Here is a 19,209-nt window from a genome sequence, read left to right as displayed (position 1 = left end):
CCCATTGGCCCCCACCGTTGTGCTTAGGTTCACCGGGAAATACGCGGTCGCACGAGGACAGACCAATTGGATGTCCTCCCTGTCTGTCTAACAGCCACATTCCACACTTATTCAATCTTCCTGCACTGAAGTACTTCATTGTCTGAGGTGGCTTACTTTCACTTTTATTTCTCTGGTTTAGTAAGGATTCTTGCACTGTATGCAGATCAGTGGTGTCAGTTCAGAAAAAGCTAAGGTATGGCAACATGACTGGTGTCTTGCACGCGCACCAGTCATGTTGCCATACGGTTATATATACTGTTATATATACCTATAATATAATTATAATACCTTGTTAAAGTGACCATTTTGTTAAATTTTGTATTTGTAGTTATTTTACTGTAATTTACCAACATAATAACCATCACAGATAGACAAAGAGACATTCATGGATTTATATTTAGAACTAACTTTTATCTTCCCCCCTGGACCCAGGGTATGGCAGCTGCATACCCCTGCCATACCCAATTGACGCCCCTGATGCAGATGTTTTATGTACCAATGCAATTTCCCCCTGGTTCCCAAACACTGGGTCGGGACCCATTTGTGGGTCGCAGACACATTTTTATGGGCTCCTTGATGCCTACATGGTTTTCTAATTATTATTTCAAAACGTTAAAAAAAAAACATTTCCAAAAGAGAAGAAGAAATAAAAGGAAAATCTAAGAAATTCCATAAATTAGAACAAAAATGTTTAGAAGTAGTTAAAATAGCTGTGCTGTTTTCACTACATTGGGTCCCGGGCAAACATCTAATCTCTCTTTTGGGTTTTGAGCTAAAAGGTTTGGGAACCACTGCGGCATAGCTCAGGGGTAGAGAAACCGTTATTAGAGCACGAAGGGTCCCCGAAGGGTTCCCAGTTCGAATCCGGGCTCCCCCTGAGTTAATGTCGAAGGGTCTTTGAGCAAGACTCTGAACCCCTAGTTGCTCCCGGTGAGCAGGTTGGTGCCTTGCATGGTTTCCTCCGCCATCGGTGTATTAATGTGTGCGTGAATGGGTGAATGTAATGCACAATCTATGTAAAGCGCCTTGGATAAAAGCGCTATATAAATGCACCATTTACCATTTACTGCTCTATACTACATTTTGTTCGTCTGTTGCAGTTCTTTTCATTTTATCTCACTAAATGAGAGAGTCAGATTTGTCTGTGCACTAAATATGTTTAGCATGGGCAAACTACAAAAGAACAGTGTCTTCAGGAAGTGTATTTCTAGCTTCTATATTTAGATTTTCTATCTAAGGGCTTTTATTCTACCTTTTAGGGTGGATTCTGCCAATGCATTCCAATGGGAATGGAGCGGTTTGCTGCCAGTTGTGGATTCCTGCAAAAAAAAAAAAACACTTCATTCCCATTGAAATGCATTGACAGAATCCGCCCTCACAGGTAGAATAAAAGTGCGTTGTATGACCGTGCCTATAAAGTTCTAATTCAAGGGTCAAAGTGGAGGAAACAGATGTAAATTTTGTCTTGTTAGCCATGAAAATCTTGACAATTACTTGGCCTGAGTGAGGATGCAGTGCCCCACGGTGCTTTTGTTTGGTGTGAAAGGGCTCTGTCTCCCTCTCCCTCTTTCTGTCTGTGTTCTCATTGGTCGTCCAGCGTAGTGTTTTTCCCCCTGATTGGCTCCAGAGTTTCACATTGCCCGCACAGTCAGCCCCGTCGAATGCCGACCAGAGGAGGCGTCACTTCCCCCCCTCTTCACCACCGGCTGCTGCAGTCACTCAGTTTATTCAGCTGTGTGTGTGTGTGTGTGTGTGAGAGAGAGGTTTTAACTCGCAGCTACCCCCACATACCCCCCCCCCCCCCCCCCCCCACACACACACACACACACACACACACACACACACACACACATGCTTTGCAAAACAGCTTGTTGACCCTCCTATCCCATCCCCCGTTTCCCTCCCTCTCTCACACACCCCTGCCACATGGGGCTGAGCAGCAAACTGCGGTGTGTGTGAGTGTGAGTCATTGGAGAAAGTTACAAACTGTTACATCAATGAGTGGTGTGTGTTTGTGTTCTTTCCCAAACAGCGTGCCTCACCATTGCAGCAGCAGATTCCTCCACAGGGTTAGGACACAGGGAACACAGAGAGAGGGGAAAGGGGATCGCAGACCCACTGCAGCTGAGCTGATTCAGGGATTCTGCACGAGGTAAGGATTATTATGTGATCTCATGGAGGCTGTAAAATGATATGATGTCAGTTTCATGCACGTACGGTTGATTTCAGGAAGAATTGAGATGGCTTTAACTTTGGCTCGTTTGCTTTGTTTTCTCTCTGTGCTGTCCAAATAGCGGGCATTCTGATCAATGTTGCTTAGTCATACCCTTTTAGTCTAGAATGTGTTGCAGCTAAGGTTGGAAGACGGATCACATTTGTGAATGGAAGAAACAACTACCAGTTTTAAAGTCGAGCTGTATAGGTTACAATCTTTGCACTATACTATTTAATCTTTGTATATTTATTTTAGATTATACTTGATAACAGCTGTCTAGCAGCAGCATCTGTAGTAGATGGCAGCCCTCTGCCAGCCCAATGGACAGAGTCTAGATGTCAATGTTCATGTGAAGCATACAATTCAAGAGAAATAGTAGTGTGCACCTTGTACTAAAAGGTGGTAAGCAAATGTAAAGCACTCATTATTCAAAGACTGGCTTCTAGTTCCAAAGTTTGAAGCTCCTATTCTGCTAACAAAGATCATCAGGCAAAGTGACTTTCTGATCTTTACCTGGTGATTTCACTATACAGAGTAGGGCTGTCGCGATTATGACATTTTACATGACGATTAATTGTCACTCAAATAATTGCGATTAACGATTCAATTGTTATTTTTGTTGTTGACAATTACATTTCTGTTTGGCTTTTAGGCTTTGAAATTGCACATGGTAAATATGACACATAACCTAAATATACAAAGAAATTACTGACATATTTGACAACTTTATACTGAAAAAAGAACATTGATAGACGCGTTGTGAGCTTGTAGATCGGCTATTTCCACTTTTTTTTTTACTTTTTAAAAATGTCAAATAATTGCGATTAGACGATTATGTAATAATTGTGACAGCCCTAGTACAGAGGTATTTTGTCTGCCTGGTGAATATGGTCAGTGTTTGATCGATTGATTGAAGACTTTATTAGAAGTTTGCATAGGAAAAGGTACAGTTTCATGACGGTACAATTCACTGGTACAAGGTCTACTAAAAGGAGATCCATGAAAAGACTAAGCTTATTTCCACAGGAAACCATTTAAGTATCTCATATAAATGACCATTTAAGTATCTCATATAATTGACTTGTTTCTCTGCTCCAGCAGAGGTCTCTTCCAACATGGAGGTGTCCCGGAGGCCTCAGACCGCCTGTCCTCAGCTGCCTCATCCCTCACAGACCTCCCGCCGCCCACCCCCCGCCGCTGGCCCCTCAGAGGACCACCAGCCTGCAGAGGAAGGCGGAGCAGGGACAGATGGAAGCAGCGAAGCAGAGAAGGACACCGGAGAACAGGCGTCGTGCTCGGAGGACGAAGCCACCGAATCGGCCGTATCTGTTTTTGTAGAGGCAGCGGCTGCCGACCCGGGGACAGCGCAGCAACTTTTAGACACTTCGGAGGGCCAAGATGGATGTTCGGAAGGGAGCTCCACGGCCCAGGAGAAGTCACCAGAAGAGGTGGCAGCAGCCAAAAAGAGGTCTGAGGAAGAGGAAGCCTTAGCCAAGGAGAGGGCTGCCCAGAGACAGCTGTTGGCAATAGAGGAGCTAGTTTACACTGAAAGGAACTTCCTTCGGATGCTGCAACTCAGTACGGTCACCATCAGGAACAACCTCGGGAAGCTACAGGTATGGATGGGTGTGGAATATGTGCCTCATTGTAGCTCAGCTCAAAACTAGGTTTGTATCTTACAATAAATGCAATAGCAGAATACACAGAAAATATTGGAGGCCACAGTGCCTCTGGAGGTAAAGCAGCTTTTGGAATCAGAATGTTAGATAAATAGATTATCCCAAGGGGGAAATTCAATTGCCCAGAGGCGACACAGCAGTTAAGAATACAAGTTACAGGGAAGTATGAAAAAGAAAAAGTACTGTTGTGAACAGTGAAAAAACAAACGAGGAAGAAGAAACAACATACAGAGCAAAAGTAAAAAAGTTATTAAACAAAACAATTATAAATGGTGTCGAGAAAGAGTCAACGCCACAATAAAGTCACGACACATCACTAATACTGTAATACTTATTAATGGATTGCAATTTTATAGCGTGTTTTAAAAGCAAGATGTGAACTCAAAGCGCTTACAATGGTCCATTCATACATAAGGAACTAGCTTATGACTGCAGTGCCAAAAATAATATACAATAATAATATTCCCAGATCGAACCACAGCTCCCCCTGGGTTAGTGTCAAAGTGTCCTTGACTCCTTGAGCAAGTCACTGAACCCTTAGTCTCGCGTGGCCAGACTGTTGCCTCCGCGATTTCGGCAAATGCTCCCGGCATACAGTCTGGCAAACGGAAGAAGAAACGATGAGTGCGAGATAAAGCGGATATGACGCAACCGCTCCCTTGGTGCAGTAGCAATAACATGTCCTACTGGAAACGTTAAGTCTCCTTTCAACATTTCTGGGGGCTTTATTTCGTCTTTCTCTGGTGTTATTGGTGTTACCTCCATGATGTTTTCAAACGTTTTCTTAAACTAAATACTCATAACAAGAATAGGCAGCTCGAATGACTTTGTCTGAGCTATTGTGTTTCTGTTATGTTTCCAATGGGACTACAGTTCAGTGCAGCAGTGGCTACTTCCGATACTCGCCGTTCGGGAGCTGCCGTTCCAGACTCTATATAGCATTCGGAGATTGTGGAATAGTTGTCTGGCTACGCGAGACTACTGAACCCTTAACTGCTCCCGATGAGCACGTTGGTGTCTTGCATGTTGGTGTCTTGCATGGTTTCCTGTGTCCTTTTGGTGTGTGACTGTGTGCGTAAATTGGTGAATTTAATGCACATCGTAAAGTGCTTTGGATAAGGACGCCATATAAACATACCGTTTACATTTACCATTGTATGTACTAGCAAACTTTCATAATCATGACCCAATACATAATGTATAAAATGCATGCCATGCATGTGTGGGCAGAGAAGAGTTGGGTATTCCAAGCCTGTTTGGGCGCATCATTTTCATGTAGGATAACATATTCATCGGATGCAGGCTATTCTATGATGTTATTGTATGTAATGTATTGAATTACATTTATTGTTACATTTTGAGCAATCCACAACTGAACTGACAGGAGCGTGTCTGTATGAAATGGTTATGCTTAGATGCTGTGTTCTCATTTTCAATCACCTCTCAGATATTGCCCATTAGAGCTATCCAATAATCTTTCATTATGGGGCCGCTAATGAAATGAGTTCTGATGAAGATGGCGTGGAGTCTGGCTTTATGAAGTGGAAGACAGATACAGATATATTGTGAATGATTTTGTAGAGATGGCTTTTGTTGCGTTCATAAAAGGTTACAAAATGAGATCTTTTGCACATTATCATCAGAACAGTTAGGTATGTTCAGAAAACTTTACAGTAATGTAGCCTTTAAAATCACATATATCACAATATAATGTAAAAATCCCAGACTATATCTAATCTCACATCACAATAGTGATATAATATTGATATATTGCCTAACCATAACGCTGTAATATGGATGACACTGAAGCGCCCCACTTGAAGAACCAGGGTGACGGTAGAACCACCTTATGGCAGTGGTTCTCAACCTTTTCAGGCCACAACCCCCAAAATAATCATATTTCATCTGGGGACCCCCCACCCTGATGAACACTAACTAAGAGTTGAGGAATTCTATTTTGTGTAACACGGTTGGTTACACAGTTATTGTGAAAATAGACGATCTACATGTTCACAACGCGAGGCGTTGTCTATACACACTTAAACTTTATGTTGGTTTGTTTACTGTTGAGTGAGAAAACAATATTGCACATTAAGTTAATCATCTGGGAACCCCCCCACCCCTAAGCAATTCAGTAATGGTACACGGGGTCCGCTCACTATCCCGACGGGCCGCTGTTCCAACTAGCGTCTGCAGGTTAGTTACTGAGGTAAGGTTACTGAGGTTACGTTTAGGGTTAGGGGTAGAGTTAAGGTGGTTGCACACTGCACTGCGTGTTTTCGTTGCGTTTTGGAAATCCGAAATCCAAAAGCCAGGGAGAGAGAGAGGAAAGAGAGAGAGAGCAAGGGACTCAGTGCGACAGCTGCGAAAATCGGGAAAAATCAACCCTGGTCCGAAAATAAATACGAAACGGGCGGCAGTGTGCAAACGTGATTGACATAACGTGAGGTTGATTTTTTTTTCACGCACTCCGAAATTCACTCCGATATTCGGCCCGAAAAACACAGCAGTGTGCAAAGACCTTCAGTGTTAGTTTTAGTGTCGGAATACCGGCCCGTCGGCACACTGATACGGACCCATGGTACACTACTGTTTGTTACTGGTCAATGTTTGGATCTTTAGACGAGCAGGGCGAATAGAGGCATGAGAAACATAGGGGTGGGTGCTAGTGCTGGGACAGGGCACAGATGGAATAGATGTGACTCACTGAATGGAGCCATTGTCAGGCTGTAAACTCACTGTTCTGTTCTGTTGCGTGTAAGTGCAGATTCTCCACCATTCCACTAAACAAAATAAACAACTCCAGATGTTTTACCAGTTTTACACTTGGGTGCTGAAAAAAAGTCAGTGGTGTAAAGTAACAAAGTACATTTACTTAAAGGACCACCTCACCTCTGGGACAACCAGATCTAATTTTACTGTTGTTTGGGACACGATCAACACAATCCTGAGTTATTTTATGTGTTCAATCAAAGATATTTTAGTATTTCAGCATGCTACAACTGGTCATATGATGCTTTGTAGCATGATATTGCATCATCTATTGCATCACATGATGCAAAATGCATCATATGACCAGTTGTAGCATGCTGAAATACTAAAATATCTAAAAACACAGATTGAACACAAAAAATAACTCAGGATTGTGTTGATCGTGTCCCAAACAACAATAAAATAAGATCTGGTTGTCCCAGAGGTGAGGTGGTCATTTAAGTACTGTACTTGAGTAACATTTTGAGGTATTTGTATTTACTTGAGTATCCAATTTCCAATACTTTTACTTCTACTCCACTTAATCTTGGATCCAAATATTGTACTTTTTACTCCACTACATTAATTAGGGAACTTTAGTTCCCTAATTACTTTGTAGATTTTGATTATTATTACAAAACATTTTGGCCAGTTGAAAATAGCCGATCTACAAACTCACAATGAGTCGCGATGTGACGCACTGTGAGCTTGTAGATCAGCTATTTTCAAAGATATATTTATACATTTGAAAACTTGAAATGGGACATTCTGCATAATGAGTACTTTTACTTTTGTTACTTTAAGTACAATTTGATGCCAATACCTTTGTACCTTTACTCAAGTACATTTTGATTTCAGGACTTTTACTTTTATTTTTTTATATTGCAGTATTGATACTTTTACTTAGTACTTTTTCCACCACTGGGAGATGATTGTGTCAGTGATAGCTGGCCTGTCTGCTACAGGTGAATAGTGGTAAGAGTGGCAGTACCATAATGCAGGGGTTCTCAACCTTTTCAGGCCGTGACCCCCAAAATAACCATATTTTAACTGGGGACCCCCCCCCATCCCGGCGAGCACTAAGAGTTGAGGCATTACATTGTGTATAACACGGTTCTATTGTGAGCATGTAGATCGGCTATCTTCACAATTTCTGCCTCTAATATTTGACAATTTGACCAATTTGTCATTTTAGAGGTTTGAAATGTGCAGATACCCTCTATACACTTCAACTTTATGTTGGTTTGTTTACTGTTGAGTGAGAAAACCATGTTGCACATTAAGTTAATCATCTGGGGACCCCCCAAAATAATTTGGGGACCCCCCCTGGGGGTCCCGACCCACAGGTTGAGAACCACTGCCATAATGGAACTGCTCCAAGCCTGTGTGTGTCCCTGCTGCAGACATTTTGTCCTATCAAAGTGTCCTTGAACAAGACAATTGAACCCCTATGGTACCTGCTCCGCATTTGTAATTCACTCGGGATAGAGGAATGCCTAAATTAATGACTGTGGCATTGTACATAGTTGCTGCAACACAAAAAACATTCATGTTAAAGGAGAATCTCGGCCTAGAAGGTTATTTTACCTTTTAGTTTGTGTTCTTTCCCAAAAATAGTAGTCTAGATGTTTTTCATAACGGGCAATCTTGTCCTTTCGGCCTACCCGAACACAACTTCATACCGGAGCGATGGTTATATTGTTAATCCAGACTTATTTCTTATTTCCACACAACAGCTCTAAGGTATTTTATGACATGGTGCAATGTTTGAAAATTAGTGGTATTCCCCTTTAAGTGTCTTGCTCAGGAGACAGGGACACCTCGGCCAGGAATCGAACCTGGGACCTTCTGTTTCCAAGGTGGCCTTTCTACTCATACAGCTATGGCCAATGACCACAATATCAATCATGATATCAATCATTTAGCTTGGAGGACTGAGTGTATGCGGGTTTCATTTAAACTAAACCGTAGTAAACACTAGTCTAGTCTGATTGTTTTGTTGATTGGCTGCTAACGTGCATCTCACCCAGGCCAGTAGCTACCAGGAGAGGTCTTCTGCTAAATATGTAGCTCAAGGGTCTTCAACAGGGGGTCCTCAGAGTTGCCATAGGGGGCCCTCCAAATCTTTGTGTGATAGAAACCTTCTCCTTTCTCCTTTTTTGTCAACCATGTACGATCTACAAGCTCACAACACCGCGCGCTGCGAGGCGTTGTGAGCTTGTAGATCGGCTATTTTTGGCAAAGAGGTTTGGTGTAGAGGGGGGAAAAAGAGCAGACTAAGTACATGTTAGTGAAAGGTCAACGTTATCAAGTATTGACGGTTAAAGTGGTTAAATATCCGAAAACACAAATTGACATGAATCCAAAATACACTGATGATTGTGCTGCCAAACAATGAAGCTATATGGAATCTATGAAAAGGTTTTGGGGGACGGGGGTCCTTGCTTCATCTCTCTCTCAACTAAGGGGTCCTTGGCCTGAAAACGTTGGAAGATCCCTGATGTAGCTTCTTATTTGGTTGGAGTGAAATCCTTAACGGTATACTATGGTAGAAAATGGAACACTATAAATGATGAAAGTTATTAACTCTATTTGTGTTTGTGTGTATGTGTGTCCTAGCCTCCCCTGCCCAACCTCAACAGCATGTTTCTCTACATAGAGGAGGTGATCGATGTGTCGGCTCGTCTCCTCAGCCTGTTGGACCAGAAACACGTTCAGCCCGGAGACCCGCTCTTCCTGGAGACACTCTGTAAGTTAGGGACACAATCTTCTCCGTAACACCCTCCTGTTGTATTCACATTATGCTGTGCTTCTTACTCACCATAACACCTCATCTGCACTGCACGCGAGCGACGCGACGCCCCGCGAAATACTGTCCGCATACAGAGCGTCGGCCATTGCGTTGCGTCGTAGCCTGAACCAGTCAAATAAATAAATAAATAATAATATAAATAAATAATAATATAAAGTGTTTGGGGGACGGGACATGGCCATTTACGTCTATGTAACTTTCTTCATGCAGGGCCAGGTCAGCTCAACTCTATTTCAGTAAGCGGTCTGAGGGGGTTCCCCTCAGACCATTAACACTGATGACGGCGTAGCCGAAACGCGTCTGTTTGTTTGCCTGCTGCTGCTGCTATTCTGCATAAAAAAAAAGACTCTTAAACCTGACACTGTGAGTGCGGATTATAACTTTTCACATTTACGTCTATGAACGTTGACGCAAAACCTCGCTCAAATAGAGGATCCGCTAGTGAAAACGGGAGGGGTGGACGACGACGCACACGACGCGTTGTCGCTCGTGGTAGGTCAGGACGTCCTCATTGAAACAATCGCTTGCGTCGCTCGCATCGTATCGCGGGCAGTGCGGATGAGCTGTAACGGTGATCAAGCATTTTACCCATGCATTTGATATCAACCAGAAGTCATTAATAATGCTAAAGAATGTGGCTATTGTGGCTTTGGTGGCTCAGGAGATGAGTTTGGTATTTAAACTGTCACTGTTCTAGCTTTAAGGCAGTGTACATATGCTACAGTATGATTGGAAAACCAGTCGGATTTGAAAAGTGTCCACTTGTTTTCACCGGCGGAAGCGCGTCGTCTGAAGGGAGTCGCTGTGTCAGGTGTTATGAAGTCTCCTTCAGCTTATCTCTCAAGACAGACTCTGATATGTATCAAAGGAAGAGGAACAGACAGAGAGGGTGTTCCATTTTCTTTGACGATGGTCAGCCAGATTGCCTTCAGCTGCCTCGGTGCCGTCATCATCATCCCCCTCTGGTCTCTGTACCTCCGAGAAGTCATTTAGTTTTTGACGGGATGAATTTGAAGAAACTTACTGTATACAGTATATACTCAACACGTCATATAAATGCTTGCAACATTATTTTTTTGTAAAATCATTAGAAGCTATCTATTTTCACCAGCTAGTGCTTAATTTTGTTGCATCATCATTAGCCAAAATGTGTGGGGGAAAAAAGTCCCACATGAATTCTGATTGTTGCCTGGCAACACAAGCTTCCTGAATATTCCTGAAAACTACTATTGGCATCCTTAGGCCTGCAACCGATTTTTCATAACGTCATTTTATTTAGCTTTCCCGTTGTAAAATGAAACCTAGACAATAGCAGCTATTGTCTACATTTCAGTTTGCTTTGAACAATGTTTTTTTTTCCCATGGCATGCAACTTCAATTGGCCAGGAATTCTGGAAAAACACATTCAGAATGCTATCTGAAACTCCTTTCCTCCCTCTGAAAATGTTAGCTTTTTAGTTAGTGTCAAATCATATTGCAATTATCTTTCTTTTGATTAATTGTGTAAGTGGAGGTTTAAATAAGTTTCACAGCCCTTTAAAGGTGGTGTTGACCCCTATTCCTTCACAGCTGTCAATTTGCATCCATGTACTGTAGTTGGTAATGAGTGAACATAAACACAACTCACCTTCCCTTATGAACACGCACGCACGCACGCACGCACGCACGCACGCACGCGCGCACGCACGCGCGCGCGCACACACACACACATCTTGCTGGCAACCTTTTGAACTAAGCTTATCAGTATTATTAATCATCCAACTCGAATGCCAGACATTCCTAAGGTCCTCACACGAAGGGAATAACGTGTTACTGCCTTTTAATGGGATAGTGCATTCTAATTTAAGAAACCATTACATTAATCGCAGCTAGCACAACCAGTATTTCTGGTTTCATTTTCAACTGGAAAATCTATCTGTACATGAAATACTTCTTCATTTCTTCTCTCTTATACATCCTCCCCCTACATGCTCTAAAATACTGAAAGTGAAAATAGTTTGCTATATTGGTTACAGTCGCAGCTTCAGCCATTCTGTCCGTTTTCCATTTCCTCTTTAAGCGTCTAATTTAAAACTATGGGGCTTTTAAGCCATGACATCATTTTGTAGTCAGCTGTGTCCCTCGCTATTTAAACAGATCCGAGACAAAAATAACGACTAAAGTATAATTCTACCACTTTCCTGTCAACAAGAAAGAGAAGAAAAATGTGTAAATAGTAAAAAATAGTAAAAAGATTCACGGGCGCTGGTGCCTTTTGGCACCAAAAGTTCTCCTCTGCCTACAAAATGATGTCAGACTTAACTCATTGCGTGCCAGCGCCCTCTAGGGGCCAAAGAATGCCAGCGCATCTCTCATAGGCGAGCGCTTTAGCTTCCATGACTTCAGCTTCCAGGACCTCACGCCCTCACGTTGATACACAGCATGGAAATGTCCCGGATGGAGATGCTAACAGAATGGCCATTCCCATTTTTTCATCTAAAAGATCATTTTTGGGGGATTTCGCCGTAAAGAAACCTCGCGCCGCTTTCTCAAAACACAAAAAGAGATATAAGACTTTAAAGATGTTGCCTTTCATTGGATTAGGCGGAGATTGGCGATTTCGTTCGCAAACTACGGCCGGCCGGGACGTTGTTAGCTTTCGGCTAGTAGCTACAAAAATCAAGCCAGGCTTCAGAAGGCCTCTTATCATTTTATTCATTTTCATTAAATATCCCGGACTAGTTCGGGAGAGGCACCATGGAATACGTCGCGCCGCCTACAATGAACATTGGGTGAACATTGGGGGGGGGTCTAAACTTTATTTTAAACCATTTTCAATGGAATATATCGTCGGACAGAGTAGAATGGCTTGCTGGCTAGCGGCTAGCGAGCCGGGACCACCCACGTTGCTCCAAGCAGCTCGGGGTAAGTAAAATAGCAAATAAAAAATTGTTTTTGATCCAGAATATCCCGAACTAGTTCGGGATAGGCACTAAATGAGTTAAGAGCCCCATTGAGCATGGATCTTCAACAGGGGGTTCGGGACCCCTAGGGGGTCCCCAGAGTTACTATAGGGGGTCCTCCAAACCTTTCCTATTTTATATTAACCACTTGAACCCTAGCGTCCATATTCAGAGAACTTAGCCAAAAATAGCAGATCTACAAGCTCAAGCCGCCTCGCAGCGCGAGGCGTTGTGAGCTTGTAGATCTGCTCTTTTCGGGAAAAGAGCTTTGGTGTAGAGGGGGAAAAGAGCAGACTTAAGTACATACTAGTGAAAGTGTCAAGTTCATTAAGTATTGACGGTTCAAGTGGTTAAATATCCGAAAACTCACATCAACATGAATCCAAAATACACTGATGATCATGCTGACAAACAATGAAACTATATGGAGTCTATGAACAGATTTTGGGGGTCCCTGCTTCATTTCTCTCTCAACTAAGGGGTCCTTGGCCTGAAAACGTTGAAGACCCCCGCTATAGAGGTTAAACAAAGAAAACAACCCTTACACGTGCAGGCACTGGTGTTGCAATATCTGGCGTAGGAGTCCCACTGCCCTACCTAGCAGCTAGCTGCTATTCATCCCTATCATCTGTTGCTATGGTGATAGCACTGAAGATACTGAGGAGGCAGCAGCAGTGTATTTGCTCTGCTCTGCACCAGTCTGGTAGTGGGCTGGCATCCCCCCCTCCTTAAATGTTCTTTTCTCGGATCACAGGAATATTGTCTGGCTACCGCTCTCTCTCCCTCTTCACATTAAAAATCACACCCAATGTGAAGTGAGCGGTGGTCGTCCTAGTCTGAACGTCTTCAGACTAGGATATAGGTCTAGGATGTAATTGGTGATGTAATACAGGCTACACACACACACACACACACACACACACACACACACACACACATTGCTATGGCAAAACGCTGAGGAAAAAGTGGCTACAGACTAGGATGTAATTGGTGATGTAATACAGGCTACACACACACACACACACACACACACACACATTGCTATGGCAAAACGCTGAGGAAAAACACATTGCTATGGCAAAACGCTGAGGAAAAGTGGCTACAGACACACGCACAGCCACTCTATGGAGCGGTTTACCACCGCTCAAAAACCTGGGATAAACATGGATACAACCCCATGTTTTTGACTCATTCACACAAGATTATGGTGATGGAGTTAACGTAATTTACCACAAGAACCCTGGTGTCCCTAAATCCCTATTCTGGGCATATCTTGATATGTGAACTTTTGGTGGAAATGGGCAAGCATTCGTGACGGTAGGGGAGTCTACAAGCTCACAACGCAACACGTGAACTTGTAGATGACAGGTCTATTGTGTAGGGGAGAAAAGGAGGGACCCATGCATACGCCCCTGGGGAACCCCAGTCAAAGAAGAGTATGTATTTATGTGTCTCTCTGCTCTATATCAGACATAAACAGAGAGATTATGCATCATGTGCATTACTCATCTGCTCACAATTCATAACACTGCTAATGCTTGATGTACAAGCTCACAACTAGGTAATCGCAATTGTTTTGCATAATCGTCATAATCGTTTCCATGTTGAGAAATGTTGATGTAGTTACGAACATTTTCAAAAAGTAGTGGAAATAGCAGATCTACAAGCTCACAACGCGTCGCAGTGCTTGTAGATCGGCTATTTCCACTATCAATGTTCTTTTTTAAGTATAACATTTACAAATCAGTCAGTAATTTCCATATTTTTGCGTTATGTGTCATGGTTGCCATGTGCAACTTCAAAGCCTACAAGCCAAAAAGAAATGTAATTGTCAACGACAAATACACAATTAAATTGTTAATCGCAATTATTTGAGTGACAATTAATCGTCATGTAAAATGTCATAATTGTGACAGCCCTACTCACAACGTGTCACATGGTGGCATATTGTGAGCTTTTAGTTCGACCATTTTTGCAGAAAGTTTGGCTATTTTCAAGGTTTGTCCACCCCCAGAATAGGGAAATGGGGACGCTAGGGTTCATGTTGTTCAACAAAATGGTAAGGGTCTTAACAGTACGTTTCACTCTGTGAAGGCAATGAGAATGACTTTTCCCAGAGGCAGATTCATGTTGATGTGTTCTCCTGTCCCTGCAGGTGATTCCTTCCTCAGCCTGTCCTCAGACATTGAAGCTGCCTATAAGGAGTACCTGTCCAACTACAACAACGTCACAGCCATGGAGACCATCTACAAACAGAAGGAGCCACAGTGGTCCGAGATTGTCCAAGTCATCAAGAGCTCTGCGTAGGTTTATCTCCCTCCCCTCACGCTCATCAAAGATCGTAGGTTTATCTCCCTCCCCTCACGCTCATCAAAGATCGTAGGTTTATCTCCCTCCCCTCACGCTCATCAAAGATCGTAGGTTTATCTCCCTCCCCTCACGCTCATCAAAGATCGTAGGTTTATCTTCCTCCCCTCACGCTCATCAAAGATCGTAGGTTTATCTCCCTCCCCTCACGCTCATCAAAGATCGTAGGTTTATCTCCCTCCCCTCACGCTCATCAAAGATCGTAGGTTTATCTCCCTCCCCTCACGCTCATCAAAGATTGTAGGTTTATCTCCCTCCCCTCACGCTCATCAAAGATCGTAGGTTTATCTTCCTCCCCTCACGCTCATCAAAGATCGTAGGTTTATCTCCCTCCCCTCATGCTCATCAAAGATCGTAGGTTTATCTCCCTCCCCTCACGCTCATCAAAGATCGTAGGTTTATCTCCCTCCCCTCACGCTCATCAAAGATCGTAGGTTTATCTCCCTCCCCTCACGCTCATCAAAGATTGTAGGTTTATCTCCCTCCCCTCACGCTCATCAAAGATCGTAGGTTTATCTCCCTCCCCTCACGCTCATCAAAGATTGTAGGTTTATCTCCCTCCCCTCACGCTCATCAAAGATCGTAGGTTTATCTTCCTCCCCTCACCAAAGATCGTAGGTTTATCTCCCTCCCCTCATGCTCATCAAAGATCGTAGGTTTATCTCCCTCCCCTCATGCTCATCAAAGATCGTAGGTTTATCTCCCTCCCCTCACGCTCATCAAAGATCGTAGGTTTATCTTCCTCCCCTCACCAAAGATCGTAGGTTTATCTCCCTCCCCTCACGCTCATCAAAGATCGTAGGTTTATCTCCCTCCCCTCACGCTCATCAAAGATCGTAGGTTTATCTCCCTCCCCTCATGCTCATCAAAGATCGTAGGTTTATCTCCCTCCCCTCACGCTCATCAAAGATCGTAGGTTTATCTCCCTCCCCTCACGCTCATCAAAGATCGTAGGTTTATCTCCCTCCCCTCACGCTCATCAAAGATCGTAGGTTTATCTCCCTCCCCTCACGCTCATCAAAGATCGTAGGTTTATCTCCCTCCCCTCACGCTCATCAAAGATCGTAGGTTTATCTCCCTCCCCTCACGCTCATCAAAGATCGTAGGTTTATCTCCCTCCCCTCACGCTCATCAAAGATCGTAGGTTTATCTCCCTCCCCTCACGCTCATCAAAGATCGTAGGTTTATCTCCCTCCCCTCACGCTCATCAAAGATCGTAGGTTTATCTCCCTCCCCTCACGCTCATGGGGTCATGCCTATCCCGAATGTTCCACCTATTAGGACATGCCCAAAATAGGGACGCTACAGTTCATGTGGTTATAAGAGGCCTGTCCTATTCTGACATAAATCACAGATAACAATTATTAGCCTGGAGATCGTAACTGTGTTATTCACCATAACAACCTAAACTCTATACTTGTTGTATATGGACCACCTTCACCCCAAAGATTGCATAACCAGTATAGTACTCTACACGGACAGTTGTATTAACCGATTTAGTGCCATTCCCGAGATATCTCGCGAAATGTACTCGAGTATCTGTAGTGCCATTCCCGAGATATCTCGCGAAAAGTAATATATTACTGTAACGGCGGGTACATTACAGAGAAGAATGGCCGGAGGTCCGGAGCCGAAATCCGTCGCTGATTTGTCATCATCACGGCTCCACGAGCACAAAATAGTCATCCCATAACATTGAGGTGGACGGGGGATCTCATCTTTAATGTCCATTATCTCAAAACTACACTTTAGAAGCGAAGATGGAGGCAGATGCTCGCTTATAAAGCACATGTTAAAAAGGATCGATGCGATCCGCCATGACACCACGTAAACAATGATCGATTCTGGCGCAGGACGCGATGACGTCAGACCGGAAGTGTTTACGCTATGGACTTCTGGCCTTCAAAATAAGACAACGGGAGTGAATGGGACCTGAAGGAGGCACTCTGGACATTATAATCCGTTAATGTCTGGGGCTCAGAATGAGTTAAGCTGCCATTGACTCAATTATTAGGTACATTTGGTGGTGTAAAAAGTAAATATATTTGGATAAAATGTAAGGAATTAAGGAAGCAGTGAAGCAATGACTGGCAAAATGGTCTATGTTTACTGTATGTACAAGAAATTAGACGTTTGCCTGGGACCCAAACTAGTGAAAACAGCAGATCTACAAGCGCACAACACGACGCTTCGCTCAGCGTTGTGAGCTTGTAGATCGGCTATTTTCACTACTTCTTAAACATTTGTGTTCTAATTTGTGGAATTTCTTCGATTTCGGCTATCTTTTTTGGCAAAGACATTTGATAGTGAAAAAAAAAAAGACTGTATCAAGTATGTATCAAGTACGTATGTTATATATATAAGTACCTTTTACCAATTATTAAAGGTTTAAGTGGTACCGGATATGCGGCAAAAAAAAGACAAATTGATCCCAGTGCATGACGGAGGACGATATAACGATAAATGAAATCTCCATGATACGATTATGTTGAGTGTTTTTTATCACGATAAAAACGATAATATCGTTTATGGTCCCATCCCTGCTAGAGAGGCACGAGGAGAACAATGGAAGACCATAAAGGTATACAGGGGCGTCACACCAAATTCTGGGCCCTGGGTACAAGGATTCACAGCGGGCCCCCCATGAATGTTAACTATTGAAAAATAGCAGATATACAAGCTCACAGCGCGGCACCGAGTGCCGCGCTGCGAGCTTGTATTATATATCTGCTATTTTTGAAAAATCGTGAAAATGTGCAAGAAACCTATGTCAAGGACCCCCAAGATGATGTGTATTTGGCCACGGACCCCCATCTCAAAATATTTAGTTCCAGGGACCCCCCCCAGAAGCAAAATTTGAGTTAGAAATGTTCGCTTAAAAAAATACATATATTCAAAGATTTTCACACATTTTCACAACTTTTCAAAAATAGCAGATCTACAAGCTCGCAGCGCGGCACTCGGTGCCGCGCTGTGAGCTTGTATATCTGCTATTTTTCAATAGATAAAGTTACTAGGGCCCCTCCACCTTGGGCCCCAGCAGTACCTCAGTCCCACTTTCCTACCCCTTGTGACGCCCCTGAAGGTATATATCCTGTTGTGCTCCACAGGCCGGAGGTCAACGCCACGTCCCTGAGCTTCTTCCTGGTCATGCCGGTGCAGAGGATCGCCCGCTACCCGCTGCTCCTGCAGACCATCAAGAAACACACCGACCCCAGTCACCCTGCCTACTCGCTGCTGGAGCAGACCGCTGACACCTCCGTAGCCCTCAACTGTCGGATCAACGAGTACAAGCGCTTCAGAGAAGTCGGTGAGGAACGAGGAGGAGGGGCTTAACAAACACCAAATACTTTTAAACACACTGGTAGAGATTAGGGCATTCACCAAATATTCGAATATCAAAGTCATTATTCGACGTTGTTAACCAAAGTCGAATATTTGCTTATTTGAATTTTTTTATTGTTTTCTCTTTAAAAAATATATAGTTTATAAAACTTGGCGAGATAGGAAGTCATAAGAATGCGTTGTCAATGCCCCTGGTGGATGAACTTGTTAATGCTCTATACCAGGGGTTCTCAAACCTTTTTAGGCTGTGGACTGGACCCCCAAAATAAACATTTGAACTGGGGACCCCCACCCTGACAAGCACTTGGAATTGTAGGTATTACATTTAATGTGACTCGGTTCCACAAAAAAAATAAAATAAATATATATATATATATATATATATATTGTGAAAATAGCAGATCTACATCTGCGTTTTGAGCATTTAGATCGGCTATTTTCACAATGTCCACTTCTTGCTGACTTAATATTTGACAGTTTGGCCATTCCTGTCGAATATTCGACTATTTGAATACTTTGAGGTCTTGAGGTATTATAATTCGAATACTAAAAATCCTTATTCGTGAATGCCCTAGTAGAGATACCAGTAAGACGCCTACGGGCGAAAAGCGATCTCGCCCGTCTTGGCCATCTGTCTTGGCCATCTGTCTTGGCCATATATGGATTATGTTAGTGTGGTTCTCCTAACAGGGCATCATCTGGGATACAATCCCTTTTATGCCCATGTATGGAGATCCCTAACAGAATCCCTTTTATGCCCATATATGGAGATCCCTGCTCTGCGTATCTGACATCACTGTGATGTCACCTGTTTAAGCCCATATTATATGGAGATCCCTCCTCTGAGTATCTGACATCACTGTGATGTCACAGGGATGTGTCAGGGGAACCACAGTGTTACCCGTCCCGACGGATGTCTACGGCCAAGCTGTGGCGGTTCTGATAGTAAACTGCGAGCTACGGTCGCAATTATGGCTAGCTTATGGCTAGCGTCAGATTTGACAAATGCAGTATGTGTAAAGTATACTTGCAATACATGTATTTAATGGATATATG

At 43.3% G+C, this 19,209-nt stretch overlaps 1 protein-coding gene across 3 annotated transcripts in view; it reads left to right on the top strand.

Annotated features, from left to right (window-relative positions):
- arhgef37 (Rho guanine nucleotide exchange factor (GEF) 37) overlaps positions 1–19,209 on the top strand; it is a 139,245-nt gene that overhangs the window by 4,072 nt on the left and 115,964 nt on the right. For 2 of the 3 annotated variants that reach the window (XM_080746229.1, XM_080746227.1), the window contains exons 3-7: positions 2,075–2,194; positions 3,356–3,873; positions 9,307–9,436; positions 14,597–14,744; positions 17,919–18,118. In XM_080746229.1, the coding sequence (XP_080602355.1) occupies positions 3,373–3,873; positions 9,307–9,436; positions 14,597–14,744; positions 17,919–18,118 (979 nt within the window). In that variant the 5' untranslated portion in view covers positions 2,075–2,194; positions 3,356–3,372. The remainder of the gene's footprint in view (positions 1–2,074; positions 2,195–3,355; positions 3,874–9,306; positions 9,437–14,596; positions 14,745–17,918; positions 18,119–19,209) is intronic. The other variant, XM_080746228.1, reaches the window with a different exon arrangement.

This window comes from Nannobrachium achirus (assembly GCF_963921795.1).
Source record: "Nannobrachium achirus genome assembly, chromosome: 17".
Classification (NCBI taxonomy): Eukaryota; Metazoa; Chordata; class Actinopteri; order Myctophiformes; family Myctophidae; genus Nannobrachium; species Nannobrachium achirus.
Note: the sequence above shows the minus strand (reverse complement) of the source record. Positions and strands in the feature narration are given on the sequence as shown.